This window comes from Pseudochaenichthys georgianus, chromosome 10, assembly GCF_902827115.2.
Source record: "Pseudochaenichthys georgianus chromosome 10, fPseGeo1.2, whole genome shotgun sequence".
Taxonomy (NCBI): domain Eukaryota; kingdom Metazoa; phylum Chordata; class Actinopteri; order Perciformes; family Channichthyidae; genus Pseudochaenichthys; species Pseudochaenichthys georgianus.
The window spans coordinates 24,111,703-24,134,218 of NC_047512.1; the positions used below are offsets into that span (position 1 = coordinate 24,111,703).

Consider the following 22,516-nt stretch of genomic DNA (forward strand, 5'->3'; position numbering starts at 1 on the left):
GATACAAACAAGCCTGGCTAACTTAAAAAACATCAAGGCTGGTTGCATAGTGACAGAGACTCACTTCAGATATGTTTCTGGGCTAACAAACCCCCATTAAGAATCTGACAGAGTGACAAGGAGTACATTTGTGTTTCCCTGAGAAATCTGACAGGCTGCGGTTGTTACAAGACCTCCATTACAACTACATCAGCTGTCCCCGCCGACATGGGAGGGAGCTGCCAATAGACGAGCCTAACACAATACATACTGTGTGTAGATTCTTATTTGAAGAAACATGCGCTCACTTTCTCCCTGTAATGAAACCATCGTGCCAGTTCGATTCATGTATAGCAGTCCTTTCTGTTTGTTGTTGCTTATGAAAAGATGTGTCCAACAATGCTGTATTTTACTTTTGAAGTTCTTTGTACCTGGTTAAAAGATCCCGCCAACTTTAACATCTCAAAAAACAACTAAACGCTGATTTGTCCGCTTGATAGGTCAAAAAACGCAAACAAACATATACACATGCAAAATAAATCTTCTCAATATATGTGCAGCGGAAACCCTCGTGAAGCCCGCTTTTTGTTATCAAATCCATTGTCCCTTTGATGAAAATGTTCCATTCACATCATTAATCACTGATAACTAGCCTACTGCCGCTCCAAAATGCCTAAAGATTACTAGGATTTATGTTATTGTGTTTTAAAACAGGTTGTTCTTCAAAAGGTAACAAGGAGTTATACCTCTTTGCTGTCTTGTTAACCCCAAGCATAAAAACAAAGTCAGGAGAGATAACAATAAGTTCTCTTCATAAGTTCTCTTTTTTTATGTTTGGCCCAATACAAACCTGAGCGTAAACCCTTTTTTCAGATACTAACAATGGTGTTATTGTGCATTATTATATTTAAATGATTACAAAGATATATACAAAATGAAATATAACCTTTTTGGGTTTGAGAAAAATGCTACATCCATATTGTTCTTTACGTTAGTACCATTTTGAAGAAAGCACAGGGGGAACAAACCTCCCATGATGTGCTGGTATGACTGTTGGCATGTGTGCTTGTCTTTCTACTCTGCAGTTTTACGGCACATGACAGACGTCCAGCATATTGCTCAGCGCTTCCTCTGCTGTGTGCTGCTGCAGAGCACTCCAGCCACTCGTTTAATTGTGTCCTTCTAAATGCTGGAGGAGACGCAACAGCACATCAGAGGGTGGGTCTGAGGTTATTCATTTGTTGTGCTCTCTGTGTCCGGATAAGTACCAGTTTCAAATTAAATATTAGGGGTCAAGGAGGGAGTATTCTGAAAGAGTTGCGGGCCGTACACATCCTGAGGGAAGTGACAACATGGACGCCTTTATGACTCCCTTTGCAACGGGTCATTTTTCAGCTACTTAGCTTCAGTGGAGAAAGTGCCTGACAGAATCATTAAGGGAGTCATCAGCACATTAAAGGCTTGTAATGGAGCTGGCTAACTTACTCCCTGTTTTAAGACACGCAGCGGTTTTGTTCCCTGTACCGGCCATTATGAACGAATATTACGACCAATTTAAACTTGGCGTAACTTCGCTCTCTGCAGGGGAAAGTCTTGGTAATCATAGCAAATGACAAGCCAAGTATATAAAAGATAGGAGTACTCTTCCAATATCTTAAGGCTTATCAATTCATTTTATAAGCTGCATTTCAGAGCATTTTGGAAAGCCACCATCAGATGTACAAATGCATACATGACATGAATTACCGTTGAACAGATTTACACATAGCCATAATTGCTTTAAGATATGCATGTCTTTGGCACATTTTACCATGCTCATTAATAAACTGCATGCATGTGTGTCTTAACCAGGTTTTCCCCTATAGAACACTGTAATGATGTGTTTAGGGCTCATGGCCTCTTAGTCTCCATGGACTAAACATTAAACAGAGAACCTGGCATGCGCGTACACAGCTGCAGGATTAAATGTTGCTCTTGTGCTGTAATTACGCTGCTGACCGTATTAATATATTGCTCTGTGTGGCCACTCAGCATAACTAATGACATTGTTCTGGACAACCTGCATCCTCGTTTTAAGCCTTTAGGAAAGCTCTGCAGAGCAAACAGAGCAGGCAGAATCAAAGTTTCACAAACATAGAGACTTCATCTGTTGCCTGTTTTCAAATGTGAATGGTTCATTAGTTCCATAGCAGAGAATACACACAAATTGAGATTTTTTAAATTATAACTTCAATCCTCTTCATCGCCCATGCTAATTTGTCAATGCTTTTTTCTGTTTTATAGCTTTTAATCTGAATATCTTGTCGGAGGTACGGTTGAACAAAACAAGCAATGTGAATGTGTCTTTAGTTAACTGTAATGAATGTTTTTTAGACAATTTAAAACGCATTTAATCAACGATGCAATGATTCATCTAATTGTTGGTTGCAGCCCTATTTACTATAACTGTTGAAAATGTCTTGTACTATCAGCATTTATTCAAAAGGCAAACATCCATAAACCGTAGAAACAACAACAATCCAGCGTCTTGAAACACAGAGCAACCTTCACCTGGATTATATGTGAAAAACCTTGAAGAAGTCCCTAGAAAAAACAAGGCCTTATTTGCTTTTCCTTGACTCCCCGAGATCCACCAAAAAAGAAAAAAGAAGGAGGCTGCGTTGTCATGGCAACACTGAGTAAAAATAACACAAGCTTATTTTCCACAAGCTGAAAATAAAATGGAACAGGATCAGTTTGGACAAACAAGATCAAAATGGTTGCTAATTCACAGACACAAGAAGCTGCATCCTTCACACGGACGCAGAGTAACGTGGGGGCCAGGGTCCGGCTCCCTCTGGCCATCGGCTCGTCCCATATCCGACGCCCCGATCCCCTTACTCATGTAAAGAAACCAGCGCCTGTCAGGATAATGATCGTAATAAAGGCAACGCTCACGCCCCACTAATTCCTCCATCCCAGAAGCCACCACAGCTGGTTTGTTTAAATCTTTTAATTCACAGCCAGCTAATTAACATTCAGAGAACAGTATTATAGTACAGGCAGTGCCTCTTAACAACCATCAACCTCAGGTATTTCACATGTAATTAATAAGCAGGATGAAGAAAAGACGAGGAGTGAACATACTTATTTGCCTATACCATCTTCGGAGTGCATAGCTGTGCTCAACATATGGATGGCATGCTGAAGACGTTATTATGCAGCGCTGATGCATTGCTGAGACAACAGACCCGACTTGTATTTAATCAGCTGCCCTGGCTGTGTGCAGAACACTTTTTAATGCACCGTAACCAGGGTTCGGTTCCTGGATCTGTGATTTCAGCGAAAACAAACAGCATTATGCAAATGCCATTTCTGCTGCTAAGTGAGGGAGATGAGTGATGGAGCGGGATGCCAGCGCTAGACAGACAGACAGAGATAAGCAGCGGGTGGATGCTGAGGGGGGGTCTCGGCCATGATATCATATCTGTGCCATATTTTTGCACTAACCCCAGTGAGTCAGCACAGCCCACCCAACAAGGATGTGTGGTCACACCTCGGACTCGGAGGACGCTTCCCTCTCGAAATAGCACATTTGTAATGTCATGCAGTCGAGGCTGAGACCACGGCGCTGACTGACCTGCACATTTTTATTGCCCGACAACACGGCTGACCTTTGAGCCTCAACGGGCCATCGTTGTGGATCACAAGAGAAAGCACCAACAAAGACACTCCACTATGGCACGTACACATGTGAACCAACCTCTTACATGTGCACAGAGAAGCAACAACACCAAAATCCCAACACACATTCAACACCACCTCCACTAGCATCCATGCCCTCATGTCAGCATATGAGGACGCCACAATGGCTTCAATCAGCCCCCACTAAAATACAGAGTTCATCCTCCACCAGAAGCTTGTTGATCTTTAATTAGAGGAGAGAGCAGCTGTCTACAACCCAAACCTGCTCACCGCCATGATGGCAGGCTTGCTTACAAACACTGTGTTCAAACCCAATCACATGCTTTCATTTCTGACATCAAACGACTCCATCTTACTTCATGTTTTGTAGATGCAAAATTCAGCGTAACTGGCGTAGTGTGATCCTAAAATGTTTTAATTTTCTTTAAACTGACTCAGCAGCAACAACTGAAAATCATGGATTTTGGAATTGTTGGTTGGACAAGACACTGGAAGACAACACGGCCTCTAGGAACCTTTACATGACATTTCTCCCCCTCACTGTTTGCCAATATTTGTTAGACAAATCAATTGATCAAATAATAATTAGTGTAGATAACTTTCAGACCGAGTTTGTTGTTGTTGTTGTTGTTGTTGTTGTTTGACCACTCATAGCGGTCTGAAAGGCCAGACTTCTAATCATTGCAAACACATGCTGTGCAGCCAAATAATGCTCAATGCTTTGTGGAAGGGTGTAGCATGGACCAAAGAAGAAGCCATTACATTTTGAAATAGAACCGATTCACGGGACAGTACAACCTCCAATATATCAGATATGTCAGACAACAATTTGACAAATATCCATTTGATGATTGAAGCTTCAATGAGGAGCTGGAGCAAGCTGCTAAAGAAATATCTGATGGAGGCATAAAGTGTGGAAGAAGATGGTGTTTCGTCCCTTAGAGCGACTTAATTAGTAAAAAGGGAATGTGTATGTTGGGGGGTTAATGAAACTCTGGCTGCAGCTCTCTTGTGCAAACACAGGGTCGGCCATAACTTTTCCCTGGCCTCCACCGGGGATGTAGGTATCATTAAAGATGATGGTGAAAAGGATCCTTCACCTCTCTCACACCCTGTTCTTCACTGCCTTCCTGGCTTCACCATTGCCTCTCTGTGTTGTTTTCCCTCTCAGCACTTTAATCTTAAAAGCGGCTGCCCCTGATGAGGAAGATCAAAGCAGCCCGGCGCCAAGCGCAGGTCACCACCTCCATCCTCGTGATCACGTTGCTCGTGATATTATCGATTTCCCTGAGATCAATCCCGACCAGCTGCCGTTATCCTCTATTGTACCAAATATATCTGGTTGTTAAGAAAGGAGGAGGAGGAGAATCCAACCTGTTATGTAAGGATGTTTTAGAGGATGACAAAAACGTGTTGAAGACTTGTGTTGTTTTTATTTCACTTCATTTAAATGTGTCCGCCATGTGAGAGGGGTGCCTGTGCAGATCTGGCGCTGAGAGCTTTTCTGATAGATGAGCGAGGTGAACGCTCTCTCATAGCCTGTGGCTATGAGAGAGCCAGCCGCCATTCACTGTTTGTGCACAGTTTTGTGTTTTGTTACACGGATGTATGAAGCAGTGTTTTTTTCCAGATGAATGCTCACTAGATGCAAGATAACCCTTTGGAGCAAGGCAGAGGTGGATTACATGGCTGCTGAGCCCAGAGTCACAGCCAGGAATCTAGTCAAAGTGGTGGGAGGCAAAGGATGGAGGAGGGAGAAAGAGGGAGGCCAAAGCGAGTGAGGGGTTTCTATTTCAAATCTCTCCGGACCCCCAAGGCACTTCCGTTCTGGTTGCATCCTCCCTCAAAATAAATCATTTCCATCAAAGGAAAAAGCTCTGACCAGATTCAGTGCTTTCCCTCAAACAAACTCACACACGCTGCTGTATTAATGTGCACTCATTCAGTGCAGTTTAAAATTACCACACACATAGGGACAGGCTGCCATATCAAACTTTAAAAATGGCTCAATTAATAATAGAGAACACATCTCCTTCCACTCCTGCTGGCAAACTTGTTTTTCATGCTCTTATATAACATCTCTATTATGTTGCTCCATAGAGAGGCTGCTTTGTAAATGATCTCTTCTCACACTCTGAATCCTCTGCAAAGACTGCCCTTAATATTTTTTGTCAATACAAAACAAATCCGAAGAGCAAAACCAGCTATTCTACACTAGAAATATGGTGTATTTAATGCAGGAGAGCTACACTGAAGAAGATACAAATCAACGTCAGATTCCTGTGGGTTGCTGTCTGTCTGTCAGTCTGTCACACGGATCAATAGGTGGTGCTCTTGCACGGGCTGCTGAACTTTCCCCCCTGTTCTCTCCTCTCCAAGTCGCTCATAACGTGCATCCGTGTGCAGCAAAGCTCAAGCCGTTCTCTTTTTTTTGGGTTGCAATGCTGTGTTACCAGACATTTATTATTAACAAATTGCTTACGTCATCTGACAAGTAAGGGGGGAAATCATTTACGTAGATGCTGATGATGTGATTGGCCAATCGAATTCAAATGCAGCAACACACCAGAGCTGCATTTTTTGCACCTTAAAAACACCAAATGATGCCAATTTTTGAGAAGAAAGGGAGTTTTGATTCATTTTGTAGGTAACTGCTTGAGAGGAGAGAGGATGGATAAGAAAGGGGTGGAGGGGGGGACGTGTCAACACAATTACACTACCGAAGCTTGACAACGTGAAGCAGTCAGGAGCACACACAATCACACTATCACACACACTGATACATACATGCAGCTCTCCGCGCGCGCAGCCGGGGCTGTGCGTCCGAGTGCGCCAGTGAGTGTGTGTTTTGAATTCAAATGCAGCAACACACCAGAGCTGCAAATGCGGAGACTGAGAGAGAAGGATGGCCATGATGTGTTTAAGAGCGGAAGCCTTCACAAAAAAATGTGCACCCGATAAAAAAATGCATTCACAATCTGCCTCACATTATCCTGGCTTCACAATCACACACACACACTGACCCGTGATAAGCAACCCACTTAAGGGCTATTCCAGCCGTGCCGGGCTCAATTGGCAACATTAAGCGGTGTAATAATCATGAAGATGCACCTACCATGTTGACTTCCGAGACCATGTCTATACTGGCTATGTCTATATTCATCCCCACCTTGACCGGCGCACCTGTGAAGGAAAAGAAAGCTTTAGTACAAGATAAATGAATACATCTCCCATCATGTAAATTTAACAAATTCGTGACGCGCGCTCAGGTTCCTCTATGCTCCCCTCCACCTACAGGAGACTGGAGCATCACCAGGCTGGGTGAAAAAACCTTCATGTTTAACACGCAGATGAAATGCGGTTACATTTTATATTCAATTCGCCGAATAGGATTATCAAACATTGATGAGCGGGATCGATCATGTTAAAAAAGCTTGTCTTATCTCCCCCATCAAATGAAATATGCACATCATTTCTCATAGCGTTAATTGGAAAGGCCTATTGGCTGTGAATGGGTGATTACGTAAATTAAAGCAGATTTTGCGATTCATTAAACATGTATTGCACGTCAGGAGGGCGTGAAAACATGACATTCCTTTTGCAAATTTGCTCGATACCTCCGAAATCTGGCCTCAACCGAATGTCGTATCCTTTCATCAGTCTGTCCACTGTTTCTTTTACCAGAGGCATATTGCTCGGATCTTTGAGATCTTTGGAGCTGTGGGAGAAAAAAGGTGGTGTAATGCAAAACAGCTTGTTAATATCTCACGCCAGGCACGCTTTAACACGGGCTACATGGCATGCGAGACAGATGATCGAGAAAATAAGGAAATAAGATTACCTTTGAGTCCAGACAAAAGTCACTAGTAAAGAGAAAGTCAAAATCCCAAAGTGGTTTTTCCTGATCCTCCCCATCGCAACAGTATTGAGGCGGTTTCGGGATGCGAGTGAGGAGAGCGCACATCCAACTTACTCCAGACAGTGCAGAGGAGCCAATGAGAGGCGCATGCGTGCAGCAAGCCCAAGATCAAAGAGTGGAGACTGATGATGGTGGATGAGCAGTTTCCATTGCAGAGAAAAATATTAAAGGGACAAGTGGTTGTGCGTAATGAGGAATCGAACATTTGTGCCAGAAAGAAATGAACAACAGTGGTGTTATTTTCAGGATGGTTTTATTCCCATGTTTATTACATGACAGATGAATTTGTCTACATTCTGACAAGGTCAAACAATGGGATGTACTGGAAGATTTGAGTGGTCAAAATGTCAACTTAAGATCAAGTTTATTCCTTAAGCTTTTATGGTATATTTGGCTAAAAGGATAATAAAAATCCCTCCATTGCAGATAGACACTTTATATGCAAACATCTGCGCTCCACAATCATGCCGCGTCCATACAAAAATAGAAAATTAATGTCATCCACACCCACGGGTATTATATCCTACTCTTCCTTGCAATGTTTTCAGAGGAACCGCAGATCTGAAAATGCAGAGGGAGCACCATGCAGAAAGGTGGGATGGAAAACACAATTCTACAATTCATTTTCTCAGGTTTGAGTACATTTTTGAAGCCGCAGGAAGGGATGCGAGCCCCCTGTAAATTGCCTTTGATCTTGTTGTAGTGGGAGCTGTGCTTCTGTAGAGGGCAGGCTTCTGAAATCATTGGTTCACTGTTGCATCACCACCAGTTACAGCCATCATAGATTATATCATGCATTTCTTTTTGATGTGTTTCATGCTCTGTGCGCGTGTCTGAGTGGTATGTGCGCTGTACGTGTGGTGTCTGTCTCGGTCCAGGGGCCCGAGAAGTTGTTGTGTGTACGTGTGGCGGGCTTTAAAGTGATTGAGGTCCTGTGAAGGGCAGCTCTTCAGCTACTGATCAGAACACAAGTGGGCAGTGGTCACAGCCTGTGAAATGAATAGATGTGCGGCAGGAGAATAAATGAGTTTCTGATTCATTTCCTCTGTCAGATGAGAGCTTGTTCACAGAGAGAGAGACAGAAAGAGAGGGGAGGGAGGTGAGGCTGGCTGGATGCTGAAGGTCTCTCTGGCAGCCCATGCCCTTTTCCAGGTCCTCTTAGTTTTGGAGCTCAGGCATCCCTGCAAGACCAGAATACAGCAGAGCAGAAAAAGTGAGAGTGGCATATAAAAAGCTTTCTCTTCCCACATTCAGACACTCTCCATCTGCAGTGTGCTATACAGCCCAAACTGTTACTGTGCTCCCTGTCCTTTCTTGAAAATAACTGAGAGAGGGACGTGGAGAAAATGTGATAAGGGAATGGATGTGATGCAGCTGGTCTCATGCTCTCCATCTTGTCTTTCCCATTATTCTGCAGAACGTTATAAACAAAACAACCATAACCATTCTCTGACAGGAACATGAGAAGCATGATGAGTAGATTTGCACTCCCCAGTGTTGCATAACAGATCTCTCTCTCTCTCCCTATTTCTCCCGTTCTCTGTGTTTTTCACTGTATCTCTCTTCTGTCTTGGACATCTTGTGTTCTATAAGTGGCTCACTTATAAGCGGGAAAGTGAATAGTCGCTTTTTCATGTACTTAATGTACAAAGTAGGCCCTGGTTTCTTCGCCTGCGAGACCTGCTCCCCATGGAGAAACAGTGTTGTCATTAAAACGGCTGGAATTTTGTCAGCCCTCAGGTCAACCTTATATAAAAGAGGGGAACTTGGGCATATTTTTCTTCTCAAATTAACTCAGCGCCCAGTCCTTTCTATATTGTAAATCTATGATGATAAAAGCCACAGTGCTGGCAACGAAGCAGCAACAACGCCACCTAACATCATTCCCTTCTTTTTTTCCCCCTACAACTCCCGGGGCTGCTTCAGCATTAGAAATTATTGATGTCTTTACTGCCAGAAGATAAAAGTTTTTGACAAAAACTGTGGGTAGTTATTGTTCCACTAAAGCTATCATGATTAGAGCAGAGTGAGACAGGGCTGTAAGATACAAAGTAAGTATGCAGAGATATCCTTTGTCCGTTGTCCCTATTTGTACAAGAAAACTGGATACCTTCCAAGTACAATTCTGATGTTTTGTTTTACTATTTTGCATTAAAGGCTTTCTGGATCTATTTTTTTTTTTTAAAACCAGATTTAAAGGGTTAAAGGTAAACTGGCTATGAGCCTTCCTTTTTCCCTTTAAAAAAAAAAATGTCTTGCAAATGTATGACTTTAAAGTTTATCCTAAAAGAACATCCCAGTTTCCTCCTAAAAATGTATACCTTTAATCTTGGAAATTAGTTTGTCCCCCATTATATACCCCATTTCAATATATATATATTTGTTTTCACCTACAATGACCATATTAGGCTGTCTTACTTATCACATTAAACCAGTTATATGAGGTTGCAGGTAGATATTGCTTTGTGTTATAGGAGGTCACAACTTAAAACAGTCTCGGCTAACTTCCTATAATCTCCATTACTAACAACAGCTAAAGTATAAAAGATACAATGTCAAACACCATGGCACAAAACTAGGGTATTGTTGGGGTGTATTTTTTCAGGTTCAGATCAAAACCCATTTGAGTGAGTATTAATGACACCAGGACAGTACGTGTGTTTGACACATAAACCTCTTGTCAGTACGATGAACATATCATTGGATGTGGGTTTGTAAAGATGTAAAATATATCTAATATATCCTTTTAGCAAAGACATATGTAAGAGTACCTGGCCTCCTCCATGGTGTCTTTGCCCAGGTAGTTGAACCAGTAGACGAGGTTGAAGAGGGCGAAGGCCAGGGGGAAGAGGATGCGTGACCACTTGTCGATGGGGCTTGTGCCAGCCAGCTGCGGGATTGGAGGAAAAGCTGAGCCCTGCTGGAGGAAAATGGGCATGGGCGGACCATCTCCTGGCTCACTGCGACACACAGAGTGGTTTCTCCTCTTCAGGCCTTCCTGACAGCCGTCCGACTGTCGGGGTGGAGGTAGGGGGCGATTTGGAGGAAAAGCAGCAAGTGAGGAGAAGTTAGTGGGGCTTGTGTGGGTTATCTGTTCAGTGAGAGGAAAAGGGGTAGGTAGAGTAACATTCATTTTTAAACTGGGAATTTCTAGCCAGCAAGTCCATGGTGATTTTACCATGCTGGAGTCTTGTATATAAGGTTGGGAGATATGTTGGTTCCCACAGGAGCTTTCTCTCAATGGTATGCCAACATCCCTATAGAAAGCAGCAGGTAGTTAGCTGGATGCCCATAGGATGGTTAGGAGATTATGCAGGGAGGAGTGCTGGAGTTTTTCTCTGTTCTCACACTGAGGCTATTTTTAAAGCATCTAACCATGAGCCCTACACGTGAGACAGATCCCAGGAGGACGCTGTGGTGGCTTACTGTATTAGCATAAAGCATATAGCTAGAGATGAGAGCTCTACAACAGCATGTATTACTATTTAATGTGTGGTGTGCCCTGAATGAGGAAAATGGAAGAAGCAGGGCAACTACTTGGAAATGCATAGAAAAACCCCCCCGTATCTGTGGCTTTTTTTCATTTTTCTACATCTGAGTCTGGAGCTGCTGGCTTCCTGTTCATTATCAACATTGCTGCATCAAGCTCTCTGCAAAAACGAGGAGACTCTGTACCTCCACTTACCATTATTAGCTATGTAAATGCATTTCAGATGCCACGTGATATCGCAGTCCCTCTTCAAGTAATAGCATAAGCTGATGTTGCCGAGCAGCTTTCTTTCATACAAGAGACAAAAGCTACTGTCAGATAATCGCTTCTTATGCGAGAAGATCTTGGTGTTAAGATATATATTGGTCCCTGTATATATGTACATAACCACAAACCCATCTGAAGCATTGTTTTCTAACTTCCTATCACTGCAGACAATCAGATTCTCACAAATAAAAATGTGTAAATTGTAACGATATATTGAATTAAAGGAAAAACCCTTATTTACTTTCTTGGCAAGCAGACCGTAAGCTTAAAAAGCCTCTGTCTACTACGCTAAATGTGTTGCCAGAGCCAAGCTGGTTAGCTTAGCATTAAAGAGGCCCTTGTATGCTTTTTTGTGTTTTCCCTTTCATGTAGTGTGTTGTAGGTTTTTGTGATTGTAAATGGTCTGCAAAGGCTAAAGTCCCAAAGTTCTCCAGAGAACACACACACACACACACACACACACACACACACACACACACACACACACACACACACACACACACACACACACACACACACACACACACACACACACACACACACACACACACACACACACACACACACACACACACACACACACACACACACACACACACACACGTTTATTTTCCTAACTTAGTGACATCACTACGTAACACCCACGCTTCTATTGGCTCACACACAACACAAGTTCTTACTCGCAAAGACCCTGAAGACCTTTTTTGTTGATTATTGTGTCCTACAGTGACACATACAAAAGTAACAACAATTTTGGTTATATCACGTCATACACATTTATATATTGTTGTGTCTGTGCTATTTTTTCAATGGTTTGATATGTGCTGGGCTCTGTTGGAAAAAACATGACGTGACATACTTCCGTGCCGCAATCAAAGTTGTGCTGCATTTGAATCTTAATGGGGGGGGTGTTTATTCATCCTGTTGCAGAAGGGTCAGATAAACTATGATTCAAACACATCCACACAGTCAGAGGAAGGATATTTGGTGAGATTTTGATTGCTAAACTTCCCTCTAATGTTACTAATGGAGACATACTTAAGATTGAAAAACATGTTTTAGGGTGCTTAAAATCAAAATATGCCATATTTCCTTGTTGTTACACTGTATTATGAGTAACATCTGAATTAAAACGGCAACACATATAATGTATAATTGAATGTGAATCGTAAGCAATGTCATTTATGATGACAGCAACTTAAAGTCAGCTTCTTACCATAATGGATTCGTCATCATCCTCAACGGTGGCCAACATTTCAAGCTTGTCTTGTCGACGTCTCTGTTTCTTCAGACGGTTGGCCTGAAGCGTGGCCAAGTAGTTTACCGCTGCAAACTCAATAAGAGCCGACGCCACAAAGGCAAAACACACAGCAATGAACCAGTCCATGGCGGTGGCATAGGCTACTTTGGGAAGCGACTGTCGGGCACTGATGCTCAAGGTGGTCATGGTCAGCACTGTGGTGATGCCTGGAGGAACACAATCACTTGTGAAACACTCATGGAGGAGAGGTATTCAAACATAAACCATGATTAATATAAATAATTGTTGGGTATCGTGGTGTACCAGCAACTGTGCGTGCAGGAACAGACTCTTTGTTGATCCAAAAAGAGACTTGGGACAGCACAACAACCATTATAAGAGGGATGTATGTCTGTATGAGGTAGTAGCCCAGCTTCCTCTGGAGTCTGAAATGGACCACCTGCACAGAGTAGTGACCTGAAAGATAAACAGCACGTGTGAAGAGAGAAACCCTGAGGGAGAGAGCAGGGTAGCAGCACAGAACGTTTGCCCTTGACTGCCCTTGAAACAGAACAGCTGCTGAGAGAAACATATAGATATATTGGCTGCTGTAAGAGGTGGAATAGCCCACTATTTGTAAAACATCATGTGAGAGAGACAGGAGGAAAGGAGAGGGAGGATGAAAAGGAGTAGGGTAGGAGGGGGGAGCATAGCAGACATTTGGAAATGGGATAAAGTCAAGAGGAAGGGGCGAGTGAGGAGGGGGCGGGAGGAGAGCATGCAGTGTCACTATGCGTAACACACTGCCCTGCTCTGTCCCAACACATGCATGCTGACATTCACAGACTAAAAACACGCTGCATCATGCACACATACAGAGGTTCCCTCTCGCTCTGTTTTCTAAATGGATAAGGTTTCTTGGTTTTGGAGAATGCCTCAGCCTTTCCTCTCTCTTCCAGGAATCTGCTGGTTTCACAGCAGGGGAGCACTTCCTCTTCTGGTGAAATTAAATGCACACCTGCACACAAACACACACACACACACAGGCACACACACTACTCAATTATCTCCTCTCTCGGTGCATTCCCTGAGTTTAAAACCCCATAGTTATTTTTTAAGGCACACCATACGCTTTAGGCCTGACCACTTAAGCATCTTACACCTGATGGCTGCTTAAGGAAGTCTTTGCTTTTATATCGGCTAATGTGGGGAGCGATGGACTCTCGTGCAGAGTTTAAATAAACTGATCTGACCTCTTCCCTTCTTTAAATTAAACATCTAAGTGCAAGTAATAGTTTCCTCATAGGAAGAGAAATGTGATAGCAGACAGAGAGCATTACCTGTGTTTGCTTTGAATATCTCACTGGACAAAGTCTTCCCCACGAGATCGTACTGCAGGAGACTCATGGACTCAGCGGGACAATCAACAGATGCTAGTCCTTTCCTCCAAGTGAAATGGATTTCACTGCTCGTGTAGGCATCTTAAAACGCAAAAGCAATTACAATAAACTCATAGGTTGAACACATGAATGAATCTCTCTGTTATTCCTTCTGTTAATGAACACATCTGTTTAACTTAAATGGGGTTGCAACTTACAATTATCATTTGCATGTTGATTAATCCTGATTACCTTATAGATTTTTCAATTTAACCTTCGGTTTGAAAAAAGTCCCAAAATAGTAAGAAATATCCGTCCCAGTTTTTCAAGTAACTTTTTCTGTAACCACAATGATTTTAAGTTTATTATGAAATAAAACATAGAAAAGCAGGAACCATTTTAAGGACTGACCACAGGAGGTTTTTGCCAGAAAAAAGGTATTAATCACTCAAAAGGTTGCAAATCCTTTTTATTTATTGACCATTGGTTGAAGATCTATACTTACAGCTTCCAAACCGGAGAGGACAAGAATGGCCGTCCATGGGGAAGTTCAGCAGACTCATTGGACAGTCCGCATGGATTGTCAGTCTAAGAGAACACCCAGACAGATCCTCTCTTTTAATATAAATCTCTTATTCACATAAGATTTTATCAACAAAACAATTAGTGTTAATTGTAGGATCACCTCATGGTGTAGAGGACAGTCCCGTTCTGCATGATGCGGAAGAGTTTGTTAGGTGTGGTTGTGTTATGGGAAATGGCCTTCTTGGAGTTTCTGAAAAAAGTGTCTGGCGTCCAGATCTTGTCCAACATGCGGTTGTTCAGCCGCAGGATTTCAGTTGGGCCCTCGAATTGTAGCCGCTCATCAACCCACATCTGACGGAAGAACATGTCCATGGTGTAATCCTGATGCATGAACATAAAACATCAGCGGATGTTAAAGACAAACCATCACATCAAAAAGTATTTATTTAACCTAAAAAATTGCCCCATCAGTATACATAATAAAATAAGGCCAACTTGTAGTGGGGGGGGTGGAGAAATGACGAGGAAATTATGGATGCCACTCATCCCATAATCACTAATCAATCCATTCAGCCATTCCCTCTGTCTGACATGTTGTCATATTGATTTAGAGGCCATCAATAATGGAGTTATAGGGCTGGTCAAAAAGATTAAAGCTCATTAGATGGTTTTATGGCAGATTGCCATAAGGCTGGAGTTCAGTAGTCACTCAAGCACTGTTATCTCCCACAGTCAGCACATAATATACATCTCCTTACAGCAGCAGTATCTCACCATGTCAACATCTGAAACAGGTCCAAAGCTGGTGACAAAGAAGTCAGTTTTCACCTCCGTAACACCACCTGCAACAGTAATTAACAACTGTACATTGCCTATACAAGCTGCACAAAGATATTCAAGCTTAATTAGACCCAAGTCTAAGATGTAAAGTCTGAATTACCCCCGGATCCAGGTCGCAGTCTGTTGTCATAACCATCCAAAAGTCGATCCAAAATGAGAGTGATGTTGTCGGAGAAGACCTTCCCAGTTCCATGTCCAGTTCCAAGACTGCAGAGGAAAGAAATGGTTACACCTGCAGGCACATTGTACTCTGATCTACGTCCAAGCTGAGAGGGAAGACTTACCTTATCCAGCAGATAAAAGTAACCAAAGTAACTGTCAGGAAGGCCATCCTGGGCAGCATTTTTAACCAAATATGCAGTCAACCTTAGGAGCTAAATACTAAATAAAATCGCATGGGAAGGGAGTAAAATAACAAACAAGCTAGAGACCTTGTTGGTGTTGTTAAAGTGACTGATAGGTATACATAAGAACACCGGAGATACTAAATCTGGAACAGTAATCTAATTAAAAGATTAGTAAGTCCACTCCTTTTTTAGACAAACAGTGACTTGTATTGGTTTTATTTAAAGATTAATAAAAAAATATTAAAACTAAAATAGAGAACTAAATTCAATGCAACTCATCAATTTTAAAATATGTGTAATGTGTATACAACAGCACTAACATGTTTCTAAAAATACATGTGTTGTAGTTGATGTGATCACACAGCAGATGGCACTAAAATATTTTTTCACAACCGGAACTCCTTACTGAGAGAAGAAGAAGTTTCCAGAGTGTGAACAGTCTATGGTGTGAACATGCCTACATAAATACTAAAACCTACTTTAACTGAGATGTTTTTCACAACAGTCCTGTGAAGCAGTCGTCAAGTAAAGCGTGATAGAGAGTATCTGCGTTGCAAACTCTTACATAGCACACCTGAGTAAGTTAGTCAGCGGAGGGTAGCCGCCCTGAAGCTGCAGCATGTCGGCGCACTTCGAGGAGAGGAGCGGTGTTGTCCCCTGCAAAACTTCATGGGGCTCCTGGTACCAGACCATGGAGGAGGTTTTCATCGAAGTCAATGTGCCTCATGGGACGTCTGGGAAAGAGGTCAAGTGTCATTTAGGATCCCGAGACATCGAGCTGCATGTCAAAGGGGAGGAAGTTTTCAAGGTAAGTTCCCAATCAATCTACTTCTAAGAGGAAGAATGGTAAATGGAGAAGATATTGGACTCATTAATGTTATCTTACCGCAGTAAAGTTAGTTTAAGGTTGAGTATTACCCTTAGCCCTCACTTAGCCCTCACTTTTTAACCACAGGGTCTTATTTAGAGACTGCCGTTTGAATGACTATCTTCTCACCAAAAAACTATTTGAAAAAACAAACAACCATTACTTGTGTTAACTTGTGTAAGCAAAACTGCTAGAGGTGCACACGCCACCAGCTGGACTGGATTTGAGTGTGGAGCAACTGGAGCATGCGCAGTAGACACGTCTTGATCCCTCAAGGTGAAAGAAGTGCCAATGGCCAAATCCAGACTTTATCTTCAATGCACCTTTCAATTGAAAAAGCAGAGACCCTTGCAGAAATTGGCCTTTAGTGTTTGATCAGGCACTGCAGAGCCTGTTTGCAACCTGTAAGCTACCGACACTGTTATCCTCATTTCACTTGTTCTATTCGCCTGAAAAGCCTCCATTGGAAATGTCTGTTTACATCCACAAGAAAGTGACATCAATATGTAACACTCAAGCTTCTATTGGCTGGCGCTCCAACACTTTGTACATGATAGGCTAAGCGGCAGGACATTTGTGAGTAGTTAACCAATCAATTTTCACAATCTTTCATAATATTATCCTTTTCTATTAGGGAAAGTTGTTTGATACAACCATGTCTGATGAGGCTACATGGACACTTGGTAGGTTGGATGACTTTATGTAACATACTCATTAACATACACTTAACAAAGCCAACCTAACCCCACTCTATTTTACCTTCCTTGTCTGCTCAGAGGACAAGTGTCTCATTCGGATCATTCTGATGAAGACTAACCGAGAGGCCGGGAACTGCTGGGCCTCCCTGCTGGAGGGGGAGTACTGTGCTAACGCCTGGGTCCAGGACCAGATGCAGAGGAAGCTCACACTGGAGAGGTTCCAGCGGGAGGTTAGTTTAATTAAAGTGCCAACGATCATGGTGTACGTTGCCAATTTGCAAGTTATCAGATGCACAGCTGTCTCCCTCTACACCTGGCTTTCTTTGTAAAATAGTTGGCAACAGTGTTCCTGATCATTTTGAAAGTCTAGTTTACTGTGTTTCACTTATACAATGTTACCTATCAAAGCTTTAACTGGTGTGGATTGTTTTAGATGAGGGAGATTTGTTTTTGTCCATTTACTCTTTCACAAATATTCACAGGTGGAGAAAAACAGATACGCATTTATATTGGGTTTAAATTGAATGTTGATATGTGGTAATCCTCCTTATAAATTGCACTCCTCTTTGCTAGAATCCTGGATTTGACTTCAGCGGTGCAGAGATATCTGGGAATTTCGCTGGCGGGGGTCCAGACTTTTCCAGTTTACAGAAGTGAGCATGAAAAAAAACTGACAAGCTGCAGATGTCACCGCTGCCTAATGAACACTACCGAGGACAGCCATGGCATGCTGAGGAACATTGGAAGAATGACATTCCTGTGATGGCAATGAAAAGGATTTCACAAACAGTGGGTGGGATAAAAGACTGAATTGTTGGACAGTTTTCACTGCAACGGACTTGTTGAGACCTGATTTGGCCAGTTCCAAGGCTCATGCAGGCTGAACTATGGTTAATGAAAACTTGTTCTATTTGGTTGTATTAAAACTGTGATATGTGTTTTAATAATGAGACAACAATGGACAAGCATTAGCTTTTCAATAAAAACTTTATTGAAAGGTACAACTTTAAGGTTAACAAGACGGTGTATTCAATTAGCCATTTTTAATTTGAGAACACATTTTATTTTTGTCACTAAAAGAAACCTCTACTCGACAGGGAAACTGGCAAAGAAAATGCAATACAAATTCCAACCCACATTTCCACTGCAACAAACTTTTTTTTCAGTGTTCTCTGCATAATTGACAACTGAAATCAATTAAGGTGGTACTTCACTCTGTGAACACTAATTAAGAATTGGTGAAACAACGCATCTGTTACCATGGGCATCTCAGCTCAAAGAGTATGGTCAGCCATACATGACGGTCATATTGTCAATAGCCTCACTTCACTGGACTTAACCAGAGCTCCCTCGCCGTATCAAAATAAAAACAAAAAATCATCACCTTGGGTAGGAGTGTGCAATCAGGACGTATTATCAACCTAGGGTAGGAGTTAAGGATTTTGGGCCCGATAACTTGGTTCCATTTTTGCTGTTCACAAAATCCTTCTCCCTCCTCTTCCACATGGTGGACTGAGGACCTAGGTGGTTCTATACTTATTTTTGCTTAAAACCAGCAACCCGTTCCAGGAAATAGCAAAACAACCTGGTACAGATTTTATCAAGAACATACTGTACACTTGTGCAACTCAACCATGAAAGTAAAACTTAGCAGGATGGCAGAACCTTTCTGACAAATAATTACTCATTGTCGTTGGGGCAGATAAAATACAATGCGCTTTTTCAATGTAAAAGGACAAACAAAAGCTAAAAGTTATATTTGTAGCTTTTCCCTAAAGAAATTCATCATCATAGAGGAAAATCTGTAAGGAAAATAATAGTGGCTGTACGTGGGTGACCTCATTTGGGGGGGGGGGGTTGTAATTACCCCCCCACATGTAAGGTCATCCGTTCGTGCCCGCAGGTTTAACAAGCTGACTCAGGAATGGTGGGAAGGTGGGTGATCTTGTAGTAGCTGGGCTTCAGCTGACGTGCAGTTCTTCCCGAAATAGTCCAGCGAAGCCTCTGGCCGTTAGGCCTGGAGCACCTGGTGTTGGCATATTCAGCCAGGCATTTTCCAACCAACACTCGCACGCAAACCAAGTCCCCGTCCCTGATCTGTAACAAAAACAAGAATGGGCGGGGGAACATTTTTAATTGTGCACCTTAGTGTTTGTTACAGAGTAATGTTAACCAATTTCAACAAATCCTTTTTAACCAAACAAAGCTACAGCAAAACTGCTAAAAACAGTACTTCTGAGTTTTTGTTGCAGATCAGATAATACAGATTGTAGAAGTTGGTACTTGCATTCAGTTGCTGCTGCAGACTTGTCAGGGCCTCAGCTATTTTGTCACTGTACTCAGGGTCGTGTTGCTCCTGGGACTCATAACACAGGAGAGCCATAGCGAGCATAGATGGCTGAAGAGATAGAGAAGAAATTCTTAAATCACACAAAAAAAAGCTGCAAACAGTCAATATGTTTGTTTAAGAACACTGGCATCTAAATGAAGAGATAACATTTAGAATAAAGAATATGCTCAAACAGAGGTACTACTTTGTACCTGGTCTACCACCACATGAAATATTTTAATGATTAATCAAATAGTAAGCAAAGTGCCGCTTTGACATACATCTAAATAATTTAACAATAAACTTGAAAAACTTCCAACAATACATTTCCAACTTAAAAAAGGGGCCACCTTTTAAATGCTATCAGGCGGTTATTTTGGCCTACCTTCATTTTGGAGAAGACAAATGAGCAGTGACAGGCTTTTAGCTGAGCCTCCAGTCGATCAAGGCTCAGTATCTTCTTGCTGTGAAAAGAAAATGGGTTCAGTTTAAACACGCCGACTAACACACAGTCAACAATGTGATATACATCAACCTTAAATGTCAATTTAGAGACTAATATGAACACTTTTTTTTAGTACAACAAAATAATGACAATGCTAATGTTTTTAACATATTTTCATCTAAAAATATGTACAAATCTACATGGGACTGTGGCTCTCGGCTTTAAAAAACCTTTTGGTCAGTATTCTCTTTGAAGCCAAATATGAGAAGACAGATTTTAGTAGCGTAAATATAATCCTGTTGAGTCATGGCTGAGCCCTGCAGGTTGATGTGACCGTCTGTCCTTACCTCTCAGCGTCGAGCTGCTCCTGGATGTTGTTGTGAAAGAGGCGCAGAAAGCGGAGGGCTGTGGGGGCCTTCACCTTCCAGTAGAGCTTCTCCATGATGATCTTCTCCATCCTCATCATGTCAGACACTGTAAAGCGTCTCTGACTGATGCGGATCAGTTCGTTGGCTAGAGGCACGTTCTTCTCCTCTTCTGTGGACTTAATGGCGATGTAGACGCAACACAGGCCCACGCAGGACAGGTGCTTAGGTTGAATCTGCAGAGGGCAGGGAAAAGATTTTATAAAACTGCTTTTATTGTTTCTAGATAGATAGCTGACCTGATGATTTTTAAAGGTTATAATAGATTTACAAACCTTCATTACAGATAGAAATCGATCCAGCAAGCTGATGGCCAGTGAGAAGGTCTCTGAGCTGAAACCAAAGAACCTGGTCAGAGAAAGCAAGTCCTTGACCTCCAGCTCCCTCAGTCGGGTGGTCATCCTGAGGCCGTTGTCCTGGGAACTCTCGATGAGCCGCAAGCCGCTCAGCTTTGGTTGGTATCGGCCCTCCAGGTCCATCAGGGCCTTCAGCTGAACGGCAAAGGGCAGTGCTGCGGGTGCTGTCACGGTGTCGAGCATCTGTGCATATAGATAATCGAGCCAATTAATACAGACTAAATCTAACCAATAAGCAATATTTGTAATTTCAAGTCTAAGTACTGATTATATGACAGTATTGTGTATGGCTACATAAAAATATGCCATACTCTAAAACCATATGGCTACATTTACATAAAAGGAGTTTGAATAATCAAGCAGGAAGACATGAACTGTTTTACTCTGCTATAACATTCAAATAACTTACGCATTTGCATCTGAGAACTAAGACCAGAAAAAGACAATATTAAGATAACCAAAACTCACAACAATATCTTTCCTTTAATGATATCAATACATTATTTCTACACAACTATCCAAATGACCATATCCCAAACCTGGGAAATAATATGGTAACAAATATAAATACAATGTAATGGTTTAGTGGTTTTAATTATTTTTAAAACAGCTGTACTGCAATAAGGATATGTGTCAGCACAGTGAAATTAATGTAGTTTACTAATAAGAACAGATATGCATTAGGGATATCCATTGCTCAGGAGTAACGTTAACTGAGACTTTGGAGTGTTTCCATATTTGTAAGTTATCAAGTAACAAGCCTTCCCCAAACAGCTGTCATAAAACTGGACTCAACTGGACTGGGCAAGGGGCGGTGAATGGTGGATGGTAACTTACTAAATGTCAAATACAGTTTCTTAGAAGTAGCAATATAACTTTTCTAATGTCATATTAAGATTAATACACGCTTTCTTAAATATATAATTGACTCTGTCTCGGGAACATGTTGATCATTTGGGGACAGATAAGGATTTAGATCATAGGCCATGCGTATGACTGGGCAGGATCATGTCGGGACATGTCCTTGCCATACACACCAATGGAGAGCTGACAGACCCTTATGATAATAACAAGCCGAAGTGAGATAACACCGTTTTAACGGTAAAACTGTGGCCTAAGTTATAAAACACAGCACCGCGAGTATATATATTTAACGGTGAATTGGGGAAATGACACACTAATCTGACGTAAACGACGTGACGTTAACTGTTAGCTAAACTACAACAGCTAAGGCTAACACAATTTCCCAGGGTTTAGTGTAATTTAAGATACAGGCAGCCACATAACGATGTGTTTAAAGGTTATAATTCACCAATCCTTCCTAACGTTTTAAAAATGGTCTGTGAATATGATAAAGAAAGGAAGATTGGTTAACTTACCTTGGATGAAGTTACGTTGCCTTGAATGTGATGAAAAATAAGAGTTGGAAGAAAAAAACTCCACAAGCTTAAAATTAGCAAGTGAGAGGAGATTTTTTTTAAACTAAAAGTGTAAGTATGCACTTTCACTAAAGAAAGTTTTAAGCTTAGGTTGTGTTCTGCCTATGCACACCCTACCCTGAGCGTTAGGCGATAGGGGAAAAGGGCCGTTTCGGTATTAATGCAGGCAGAAAGCCAAGCCCATGCCCAAGCATGGTGAGCTTCTATTGGTTATCGACGGACGACATTCATGACTCTACATTTTCATTGGATACATTCCCAGTCATTCACAATGAAGTCCCGCCCT

The 22,516-nt window shown here is 41.9% G+C and overlaps 4 protein-coding genes across 6 annotated transcripts in view; 1 reads left to right on the forward strand and 3 right to left on the reverse strand.

Annotated features, from left to right (window-relative positions):
• The window catches only part of gabrb2a (gamma-aminobutyric acid type A receptor subunit beta2a), a 31,254-nt gene extending 23,576 nt beyond the window's left edge, over window positions 1-7,678 (reverse strand). For both annotated transcript variants that reach the window (XM_034092539.2, XM_034092538.2), the window contains exons 1-3: window positions 7,505-7,678; window positions 7,281-7,381; window positions 6,779-6,846 (exon numbers count right to left, since the gene is read on the reverse strand). In XM_034092539.2, coding sequence (XP_033948430.1) covers window positions 6,779-6,846; window positions 7,281-7,381; window positions 7,505-7,578 — 243 coding nt within the window. In that variant the 5' untranslated portion in view covers window positions 7,579-7,678. The remainder of the gene's footprint in view (window positions 1-6,778; window positions 6,847-7,280; window positions 7,382-7,504) is intronic.
• A 180-nt stretch (window positions 7,679-7,858) lies between these two features.
• gabra6a (gamma-aminobutyric acid type A receptor subunit alpha6a) lies at window positions 7,859-15,654 on the reverse strand. Of its 2 annotated transcripts, XM_034092543.1 has the most exons (10): window positions 15,608-15,654; window positions 15,424-15,530; window positions 15,258-15,325; window positions 14,644-14,864; window positions 14,464-14,546; window positions 13,920-14,060; window positions 12,904-13,056; window positions 12,556-12,806; window positions 10,354-10,595; window positions 7,859-8,763 (listed from the first exon to the last, which is right to left on the reverse strand). In XM_034092543.1, the coding sequence occupies exons 1-10, from the start codon at window positions 15,652-15,654 to the stop codon at window positions 8,754-8,756; spliced, it is 1,323 nt and encodes a 440-aa protein (XP_033948434.1). In that variant the 3' UTR covers window positions 7,859-8,753. The 2 variants fall into 2 exon arrangements, with proteins under 2 accessions (XP_033948434.1, XP_033948435.1); XM_034092544.1 differs by lacking the exon at window positions 15,608-15,654 and having other exon boundaries at window positions 15,258-15,285; window positions 15,424-15,510.
• Window positions 15,655-16,069: 415 nt separating this feature from the next.
• Window positions 16,070-18,246, forward strand: nudcd2 (NudC domain containing 2). The gene is made up of 4 exons (XM_034092547.2): window positions 16,070-16,478; window positions 17,173-17,221; window positions 17,315-17,466; window positions 17,810-18,246. Exons 1-4 carry the CDS (start codon window positions 16,290-16,292, stop codon window positions 17,891-17,893), a joined length of 474 nt encoding a protein of 157 aa, XP_033948438.1. The 5' UTR covers window positions 16,070-16,289; the 3' UTR covers window positions 17,894-18,246.
• Window positions 18,205-22,380, reverse strand: ccng1 (cyclin G1). The gene is made up of 6 exons (XM_034092546.2): window positions 22,171-22,380; window positions 20,711-20,974; window positions 20,358-20,611; window positions 19,951-20,029; window positions 19,524-19,634; window positions 18,205-19,333 (listed from the first exon to the last, which is right to left on the reverse strand). Exons 2-6 carry the CDS (start codon window positions 20,972-20,974, stop codon window positions 19,142-19,144), a joined length of 900 nt encoding a protein of 299 aa, XP_033948437.1. The 5' UTR covers window positions 22,171-22,380; the 3' UTR covers window positions 18,205-19,141.
• Between the last annotated feature and the right edge of the window lie 136 nt (window positions 22,381-22,516).

Excerpts from the sequence above, each read along its gene's own strand:
- gabra6a (XM_034092543.1), bottom strand. The coding sequence starts at position 15,654 with ATGGCCTTCCTGACAGTTACTTTGGTTACTTTTATCTGCTGGATAAG. Across the intron at positions 15,326-15,423 it reads ACTGCGACCTGGATCCGGGG|GTGGTGTTACGGAGGTGAAA; the intron begins GTAATTCAGACT and ends TTACTGTTGCAG. Across the intron at positions 10,596-12,555 it reads ATGATGACGAATCCATTATG|TCGGACGGCTGTCAGGAAGG; the intron begins GTAAGAAGCTGA and ends CCACCCCGACAG.
- nudcd2 (XM_034092547.2), top strand. The coding sequence starts at position 16,290 with ATGTCGGCGCACTTCGAGGAGAGGAGCGGTGTTGTCCCCTGCAAAACT. Across the intron at positions 16,479-17,172 it reads AAGGGGAGGAAGTTTTCAAG|GGAAAGTTGTTTGATACAAC; the intron begins GTAAGTTCCCAA and ends CTTTTCTATTAG. Across the intron at positions 17,467-17,809 it reads TGGAGAGGTTCCAGCGGGAG|AATCCTGGATTTGACTTCAG; the intron begins GTTAGTTTAATT and ends CCTCTTTGCTAG.
- ccng1 (XM_034092546.2), bottom strand. The coding sequence starts at position 20,974 with ATGCTCGACACCGTGACAGCACCCGCAGCACTGCCCTTTGCCGTTCAG. Across the intron at positions 20,612-20,710 it reads GATTTCTATCTGTAATGAAG|ATTCAACCTAAGCACCTGTC; the intron begins GTTTGTAAATCT and ends TGCCCTCTGCAG. Across the intron at positions 19,334-19,523 it reads GTCTGCAGCAGCAACTGAAT|ATCAGGGACGGGGACTTGGT; the intron begins GCAAGTACCAAC and ends TTTTTGTTACAG.